Source organism: Nothoprocta perdicaria, unplaced genomic scaffold (genome assembly GCF_003342845.1).
Source record: "Nothoprocta perdicaria isolate Ctin4 unplaced genomic scaffold, notPer1 scaffold_6, whole genome shotgun sequence".
In the NCBI taxonomy this organism is placed as follows: Eukaryota; Metazoa; Chordata; class Aves; order Tinamiformes; family Tinamidae; genus Nothoprocta; species Nothoprocta perdicaria.
In genome coordinates, this window is record NW_020455865.1 from 5,325,716 (window position 1) to 5,334,610 (window position 8,895).

At 68.6% G+C, this 8,895-nt stretch overlaps 2 protein-coding genes across 2 annotated transcripts in view; both read right to left on the minus strand.

Moving 5' to 3' along the window:
* Nucleotides 1–2,224, minus strand: part of AK1 (adenylate kinase 1) — a 2,594-nt gene extending 370 nt beyond the window's left edge. Inside the window, exons 1-5 of the mRNA XM_026049355.1 lie at nt 2,190–2,224; nt 1,159–1,194; nt 656–819; nt 311–427; nt 22–213 (exon numbers count right to left, since the gene is read on the minus strand). Of these exons, the coding sequence (XP_025905140.1) occupies nt 22–213; nt 311–427; nt 656–819; nt 1,159–1,194; nt 2,190–2,199 (519 nt within the window). The 5' untranslated portion in view covers nt 2,200–2,224. The remainder of the gene's footprint in view (nt 1–21; nt 214–310; nt 428–655; nt 820–1,158; nt 1,195–2,189) is intronic.
* A 2,545-nt stretch (nt 2,225–4,769) lies between these two features.
* Nucleotides 4,770–8,639, minus strand: ST6GALNAC6 (ST6 N-acetylgalactosaminide alpha-2,6-sialyltransferase 6). Its single transcript, XM_026049323.1, has 6 exons — nt 8,589–8,639; nt 7,551–7,614; nt 6,826–7,005; nt 6,123–6,520; nt 5,856–5,963; nt 4,770–5,783 (listed from the first exon to the last, which is right to left on the minus strand). The coding sequence occupies exons 2-6, from the start codon at nt 7,563–7,565 to the stop codon at nt 5,594–5,596; spliced, it is 891 nt and encodes a 296-aa protein (XP_025905108.1). The 5' UTR covers nt 7,566–7,614; nt 8,589–8,639; the 3' UTR covers nt 4,770–5,593.
* Nucleotides 8,640–8,895: the final 256 nt, after the last annotated feature.

Here is an 8,895-nt window from a genome sequence, read left to right on the forward strand (position 1 = left end):
GGAACCGGGGGCCGCGCTCACCTGGCGGACAATGCCCCGGCTCTTGTAGAAGGCGATGACGGGCTCCGTGGCCTTGTAGTAGGTCTCCAGGCGCTTCTTGATGGTCTCCTCGTTGTCGTCCACCCGCCCGCTGGTCTGGCCTCGCTTCAGCAGCCGCTTGACCATCGTGTCCTTCCCCGCGTCCACGTAGAGCAGCAGTGTCGGGGGGCCGATCTGCGGGAAGGGAAGACCCCTAGGTCACCAGGGACACCCACACACAGATCCACGGTGGCATTGCCRCAAGCAGGGCCACCCATCCACAGCCCCTCACCTTCTTCTCGAACTCCTCTCCTTGCTTCACCTCACGGGGGTAGCCGTCGATCAGATAGCCCTTGGACGTGTCCGCTTTGGCCAGCATGGCGTCCCGCAGCATGTCCAGCACTGTGTCCTGGGAGCCGCGCGAGTTGGGAGGGGACAAGCTGTCAAGGGGGTGACAAGACCCCCATGGTACCAACCACCATCGCCCAATCCCTGCCACTAACCCAGGGTGACAGGGACCAAGCTGTGCCCAGGCCATGTGCTGGGCACCATAACGGGCATCACTGTGGTCCCCACCACTGTGTGCCTGACCCTCCGCTTTGGGGGGCCCCAGGGACCCTCTGCGGTGCAGGCTCACCAGGGACACCAGCTCGCCCTTCTCCATGATCTCCTTGAGCTTCTTGCCCCGCTCAGAGCCGGAGCTGACCTCGGCGCGCAGCAGGTCTCCGGTGGAGAGGTGGGTGTACCCATACTTCTGCACGATCTTCTCACACTGCGTCCCCTTCCCCGAGCCGGGGCCACCTGCAAGTCACACCGGGGCCACGCTCACATCCCAGCCCGCRGTGAGAGATCTGGGATTGGGCTGGAAGAAGCACTGCAGATGTACAGGGTCCCCCAGCCCCGGCATCCAGGACATCCCCATTCCCACCACTCCATCCCCGTCGTCCCCATCCCCATGTCATGGGGAGCCAGGCTGGGAGCAGCAACCACTCCATAGCACATGGAACTGCAGATGCTGCTGGTCCCAATGTCTGGAGGAGCAAAGGGGCTGCCTCCGCCCTCCTCAGTYCCCAAACCCCCACATGGGAGACCAGATCGACACCACATCGGCATCACTCCTGTATCCGTCACCCAACTTACCCACTACGAAGATGATTTTGTGATGCTTGAGTTTTTCTGGAGGAAAGGAGAACAGAAAAACAGGCTCAGTGAAGCAGCGGCCAGGGTGGATGGCGGGCGGAAGCTGCCGACCCTGTCATGGGTGTCGCCCCAGGGTGGTGGGGACAGTCCCAGCTCCCTGCAGGAGGCAGTGCAGTGGGAGAAGCCCCACGTCGCTCCTTGCACCGTCACCTCGGCAGTCCTGAGCGGCCGAGTCGCCCAGGCAGGAGCACGTGGCGCCCATGGTGCCCTGGCCCTGCCGGCACCGAGATGGAATCTCGACGGCGCCACGACACCCGGGTGACGGTCGCCGAGAGCGGCTTTGCCCCCGGGGGCTGGCAGGGCTCCCTGGGCCATCCCGCCCTGCACAGCAGCACGGTTGGCACGGCTTGGTGCACCCTGGCAYGCTGCCTCAAGCACCCCCAACACCCCAATCATCCCCAGCATTGGTCTGTGGGCCTCAGGGTGGACTCATGGCTGGGCATGGGGAGCACTCACAGCCCTGTCCCCACCAGAGCATCCCAGCATTGGAGCATGCCAGTGCTGGAGCACTCCGGTCCCGGAGCATCCCCATGCCAGAGCATCCCAGTGCCGGAGCACTCCAGCATCGGAGCATTCCTGTGCTGGAGCGCTCCGGTAGTGGAGCATCCCATGCTGAAGCATCCCAGCATTGGAGCATCCCAGTGCTGGAGCATCCCCAGCTGGAGAATCCCAGCASCAGAGGACCCCACCACAGGAGCATCCCAGCACCAGAGCGGTGCTTCCCCAGCCAGCAGGATCTGTTCAACCATGTGTGGGGGCAATGCCCGGCTGCAGCGATGCCAAGGGAGGAGAGCTAAAAATAAGGCGAAGGCGCCTGGGCGCTGCTCTCCCCTTCTCCCGGTTACAGCCGTGTGAAATTTCAGCTCCTGCGGCAGCCGGCAAGGCGATCCCAGTGCTGGSCAGGAGCCGAGCAGCTGGCCAGGGGCCGTGGGGCGCGTGGGGGGCCGCAGGGACACGGGGGGGCCACTCACCTGCCGACATGGTGCTGCGGTCCRGGCGGCGGAGAGCTGCAAGGGAAGGGGAGCGGGTGAGCGGCTCTGCTCCACGCGGCTCCCCGGGGGGACGTCGCTGGGACGACGGCACTGCCTCCCCACGGCCATGGGGATGGCGCAAGCTGCTCCCTGTTCCGCACTGCGCTTGGCCCCGACACGTAAASCAAAGCGCCCTGGCTTGCACCCACCAGGCGCCCGGCACCTACCTGCGCCAGTGAGGGCCTCCCGGGGCGGCCGGGCCGGCTCTCCCGGAGCGGAGTGGAGCGGAGCGTCGCTCCCTGCCTGCCCTGCTGACGCCTTCCCGCCGCTCCTGGCCCTGACCACAGCCCCGGCCAGTGGCCACGCTGGCGAGGAGCAGTTGAGGCAGCMCCCTTCGCCCGCGTGGTGCTGCTGCGGTGCCACACGCGGTCCCTTTTTCGGGCCGGGGGATGAGTGCCGGGCTGCTTGCCGCCTCCCGGTCCCCCTGCTCGGCCGCGTCTCGACCGCCCTCCCCGCGCCCAGCCCTGCAGCGGCCGCCCAGCGTCACCCCGGCCTCCCCGAACCAGCCCGACCGGCCGGCGCGGCACCCGCGGGCACGGCCGCCGCGCACAGGTCGCCTTACAGCCTGCAAAGGGCGCGTGGCTAAGTTTGGCCAGGCAGAAATCCGGCCCGGGTCACGTCCCCACCTGCACCGGGGCCCGAGGTGCTGTGGGGGCTGATGGCCCCTGCTCATGGCGCTGCGCTCGGGTGCCGGGCGCGTGGCTTCCAGCCTGGCATGGGGATTCCTAAGTGATGCACCCGTGGGTGCTCCCAGCAAACCGCAGCGCAGCCGGGAGCATCTCCTGCAACCTGCACAGGATCCAGGCGGGATCCCCGTTCCCYGCCGCATCCCGCTGCTCCCGGGACAGGGTGCCCCTCGCAGGGATAGGGCCCGGGGATCAGGGCCCTCCCGCGCGTGGGGACCCTGCGACACAGATGCTCCAGTGACCTCCCCAAGGTCATGGGTGCCCTCGGCCCAGGCCAGGCGGGCGCACACRGGCCCTGCCCGGTCCCTGCATGCCAGGGCCGAGGGGCAGCGGGGCCGCTCGGCACCGCTCGTGAGGGAGCTGCCGCTCGGCGCCATCCACGGGGAGGCCGCGGCRGTGCCAGCAGTGCCGCCGGGGGCTGCCGGGGGGCCAGGCTGGCGGTCGYATCCCCCCAGAACCCCCCGCCCCACATGCACGGCGGGGGGCAGCGCTGCAGCATCCGCAGCCGCGCGGGCTGCCGGGCGGCCGGGGGGGCGGCGCGCAGGGCCCCGGCACCGCCGCGGCCTCCCCCCGCGCCGGGGACGCCCGCGCCACTGACCTCTGCGTGCAGCGCTGCAGCGGGGCCGGGGTCAGCGCGCGGCGGGGCGGGCTCGCCGGGGCCGCCCGTCCTGCATGTCCCGCGCGGCTATTTTTACCGCTATATATATGTAACGGGCGGCGCGGGGCATGCCGGGAGGGGGCTGCGGAGCAGGCAGCGCAGGCGGGCGGCCCGCGCCGCCAGCTGCATGGCAACCACGGCGCCGCTGCCGCCCGCCCGCCCCGCGCGCCTCGGCCACCACCGCGGCCCCCCGCAGCCCCTGCCCCACCGCGGCCCCCGCGAGAGGCATCTGCGCCCTGGGGCAGGGTGAGGCTGCCAGGGCCGGGCCCCAAGGTGCTCTGCAGGCTGCAGGGGGGCTGCCACGCGGCTGGGGGGCAGCCCAGGCCTGCAGGGCCGGGGGGTGCGGGCCCCTGGGGGGTCCCCACGGCCGCCTCCTGCCCACCCGGACTCTGTCTCCCCCGCAACGAAGGCCRGCGGGCCGGGCAGGGACACCAGGACGGGTGATGCTGCAGGGGSGACAGCCCGGCGGGGAAGGACCCGCRGGGGCGCTGGGCTGACGAGGGGGAGCTGAGACCCATGGGTCTGGGGGGTCTGACACCCATGTACCCGGGGACCCTGACGCCTCCCCTGCCAGGGCTCTGCGCAGCCCTGTCCCTCCCGCAGGGACCCGGTGCTGCCCCGGTGCCCCCCGCTCCCTGCCCTGCCGGTCCCAGGGCGCTTCCCCAGGCCCRGCCCGGCCCGGCCTGTGCTGCGGCCTTACCTGCCCTTCCTCCTCCTCCCCTTCCTCCTCGGCAGGGCTGTGCTGCCAGGTGAGCGCAGGGAGAGGCAGGGGAGCGGTGCGAGCGGCGCCRCGGGGCGGTGCGCCCTGCCGGAGCCCTTGTGGCTCGGGCTCGCAGGTGACACGAGCTGGGCCGGCCTCAGCGCCACGCTGCGGGACAGCACCGRGACGCAGCCACCAGGCTGCCAGAGGGCATCACCATGTCCGGGGGGCCCAGCCCACAACGACCTCCCGGGAGACCCTGGCACCCCCGCGTCCCCCCAGCCCSACCAAGAGCCCCAACCCGCGGCCGCGGGCAGGGCGCCAGGCACAGACCGTAGCAAGATTTATTCCCTACAAACCGTTACAAAAGGCGGGCGCCTCGCTGGCACCGAGGGGCCAGGGCGGGCAGGGGCKGCCGGGCGCGCGGCACCCGCGCGACGCTCCCGTCACCTCCCCACCACGCACGGCCTGCGTTGTCCCACATCCTCCTGCCGGGAAATTAGTAATAACCATATAAAAAGTCCCTGCTTGTGTGCTCTGCTGCGCCTGCCCAGCGCGCCCRCTCTGCAGCTATCCGCACGGCCAGTCAAGTTCTTCGTAGGAAAACAAAACAAAGCAATACAAACACAAGGAGCAGCGGGCACAAAAGCCAAAATAGCCCAAACTTCCATCATTTGGTTAAAAAATGTGTTTTGGCAGTGTGCCCCCCGGGAGAGCAGCGCCGCGGCTGCGAGGGGCGGCTGGGCTCKGGTGGCAGTGAGCGTGGCGGGCGCCGCCATTCGACCCGGGCTCGTCCCGTCCCCTCGGGGCTGCGGGGTGCCCAGGTGCCCACAGCAGGGTRCAATACGGCTGGGAAAGGTTTGCARATGGGGCACCCATGTGCAGCACCCACCAGCCACCCCTGCCACCCTCCTAGTGTGGGGCGCTGGCCACCAAAGCCAGCCTGGGACGTGGCTCCTGTCACCTCAAGGTGACTTGGCCCCCAGGGACACCTCAAGGCCACCCCAAGGAAACACAAGTAAAGTCCTAACACCCAGAGCACACGGGAAGTGGCCTCCCTGGGCAGAGCAGCCCTCCGGGTGCCACCGCAGGTCCCTCCATGGGTGCCCCAAGGCAGCGCGGCCACCAGGACCGGCCCGGGTGCCCCATGGCAGCGCGGCGATGGACTGGCCCGGGCAGCGGGCATCGTACAGAGCAGGGAGCTCGACTGGACTCCGTCCTGTCTCAGGCCTCCGCTCTGCCCAAGGCCAGCCCGGCTCCTGGGAGCCACCAGATGGGCTGCACGTGGCCAGTGCCAGCCCTAGGCCCAGGCCGGGTGGGAGAAGCTGATGTTGTAGAGCCCGGCCCAGCTGGCAAAGACCCTCTTCTCAGTGATGAAGCGGTGGTGGTTGCCCTTGCGGCTCCGCTCGTTGTGGATGTACGTGGTGCACTCGTCGGGGCCTTTGGGCTCGTAGTAGTGGTAGGCCATGCGCCGCGGCAGCGGGCGGTTGCTGCGGGGCACAGAGCGCCAGCTGAGGCTGGCAGCGCCCGGGCGCTGCGGGCTGCCGCCGTGCTGCCCTTACCTGCAGTAGTTGGGGGGCACCATGCCGTACACGTGGACGTTGTCGCACAGCTCCACCGCGATCACCATGGTGAACCAGCCGGTGCTGAGCCATGAGCGCGACTTCTCCCTGGGGACAGCAGAGAGGGGACACGGGGAACGAGAAGAGACGGAGCAACATCATCATGGATGACTCCTCCAGCGCCCCTCACCACCCTAGGGTGACATGCCGGTGCACCCCGAGGAGCACCCCAACGAGGTGGCTCCACCACCGGGACACACGAGGTACCTGTCCTTCCCTGTCTCTCTCCGGAACAAGTCGTCAAACTGCTTCATGCGCCCCGGGGAGACGACGTAGGCCGTCATGTTGGGGAAGGACATGCTGACGCGCTGGATGATTTTCAGCAGGCTCTTCTGCATCTTGGCGGGCGGCCCCCAGAAGATGAAGATGGTCTCCGGGGTCTTGTTGACAAACTCCTGCGGCCTCTTGAGCACCCGGTAGACGCTGGAGTGGGCCACCACGCGGAAGCTGGTCTTGTTGCCCACGTCCGCCTCGTAGCCGGTGGTGGGCGCGTCGTTCATGCGGATGGTGCACTCGGCTTGGTCAATCTCCGAGCCCAGGCGGGTGCCCAGCAGGTGGCTGGAGCTGGTGACGATGACGCACTGGTGGCAGTGRGAAGTCAGGGTCTGGGAAAGACAAGACGAGCTGGGACGCGGTGCTGGGGAGAGACGCGTCACCACCCGCCATGCCGGCCCAGTGCTCAGAGCAGCACCGGGGGGGGACACAGGGACACAGGACACTTCGTCCGGCCATCGGGGGAGGGCAGCAAAGCGCGCACCACCAGCACCCGTCCCGCCAGCTTGGCCCGATCCCCCTGCTCCAGTACAAGCTCCGGTCCCGCTCCGCAAACTCCAGCGAGGCCRAGGGGTGACAGGGAGACCAAAGCAGCGACAGGAGCCTCTGAGCGCCAGCCCGCAGCCCCAGCCCGCACCTTGTTGCCGCAGACGGGCAGGTACCCGTTTCTGATGCCCCATTTCTTGAGGTTGGGGGGCCGGCGGGCTCTGCCCCGCAGCGCGCCGTAGTGGAAGACCTCGTTGCCGCTGCTGGAGCTGTAGATGATCAGCAACATGACGAGGGCGAAGAGGACCACGAAGACGGCGGCACGCTGGCCCTGCGGGCACGAGGGAGGGCATCAGGGCACGGGCAAAGGGATCGGATCCCAATCCACCCCCCAGCAGCCCCGCGCCCGCTTTGCAAGAAGTGGGTTTCGCTGCAAATGGGAGTTTCTCYGCCAAAACCCAGCTGCTCCGGGCAGCGGAGGGGGTGACGTCCCAGCTGGCGCTGGGCTCCTCCAGTCCTGCCCCCGCCCTGCTCAGCTGCTCGGGGATATTAAAAAATAACAGCGGGCAGAGCCCGGGGCGGCTCTGAACCTCTGTGCCRCTGGGAGCGCCGCAGCCACTCGCGTTGCCGCAGCGGGAGCTAGGAGTGACATGGAGCAGTGAGAGAGGCTCCAGCACAGGCCCAGCCGGCTCCCGTGTCCCCTCCGAGACCATGGAGCCACTTGGAGGCCGTTTTTGCACATCTACGGCTCTGGGTGCAGGGGACAGCAGTGGGTGCCAGCGCCTGGCCCAGTTCGGCGAGGCCCCATGAAAGGCACCCGATGGATGGGCTGCTTGGACAGGAGGAGCGCCAGCGTGGCAGCACCCGAGGACTCACCGCGTTGCTGCTCATGTCTCTGTGCAAGCCTCAGYGCGGAGCGGTCACGGCGCCGTGCGAGAACCTGCGAGGGACGCGACACGGGGGTCAGGCCGCGGCACCGTCCCAATTGCCACCACTCACTGCAGCAGCACGGCACCCGACCCGCCACGAAGGGGATGCGGGCACAGGATGGCACCAGCACCTTGGCAGACGGGCAGGTTACACGGGAGAGCTGCTGCCGACTCCCCGGTTGCCGTGGGGTGCTCCGGGCCCCCGGCTTCCACACGTCGCCCCGTGATGGCGCGGGCGAGCGTGAGGCCTGGCGAGCGCAGCCGATGCCGCCCATCGCAGGGAAATCCCGGAGCCGGGCTGAGCTCCAGGGACAGCTTATCCCGTGGCCGCCGAAAGCCACTCAAACAAATCCCCGATCCGGGAGTAAACGTGCCGGGAGACACCGCTATCGCCTCAACCCCACCTCCCTAAGTCGATCGGGCTCGGGAAGCAAAATCCCATTAAAATGAAACGTGGGGGGGACGCAGGCGGGCAGGGCCATGGGGCAGGTGCGCGACACGACCGCCCGGCAGCCGCATCCCCGCACCCACTCACACACAGGGCATAGCTGAGACCTGCCCAGCTCAGCTCACACCTGGGCTCGGATATGACCAGAAACCACCAGGAAACGTCTTCCCCCCGCTGTGCCCATGGATACTCGTTCCGGGGGAGGCAGGAACCACTCACCTACCTGCTCCTCTGGGTTTGCAGCCCGTCCCAATTTTGTTTTAAAAAGTGCTCATTAGCGAGGCACTAAAGCAGAGCTCTTCCTCTGCGGAGCGCGGAGAGCGACCACAAATTAAAAATAAAGAAAAAAAAACCCTCTGCACTAATTGCCTGGGGAGGAGCTGGGATGGAAAATATCACAGCARCCTGGACTTAACCCTGCCAGGCGCGGAGGGCCCGGGGACCGCGGAGGCGGCAGCAGGTCTCGCAGCAGGTGCCCTTGGATGGAGAGATGCCAACCCGTCCCCCAGGCGCCCCAGCGCGGCCCCGCGGCCCTACCTGCGCGAGGGCTCTCAGGTGCAGAGCACGGCGGGCAGCGTGGTGGCGGCGGCCGCCTCCGGCACGGGCGCTGTGCGGCGCTCCCGGGCCCCTGCGGCGGCTGGCACGGCCATGGTGGCGCCCCGGGGGTCACATCGTTGCTCCGCCAGGTCCCTGCCAGGCCGGGAGGCTCATGGAGGCCCGGCCTCCAGGCTGCTGCCCGCCCGTGCTCCCAGCGGCAGCTCTGCCAACCGGGATGGGCCCTGTGCAGCTTCCTGGAAATGCCCCCGCTCTGCTGCGCTGCAAGCCCTGCTGTGCCGACTTGCAG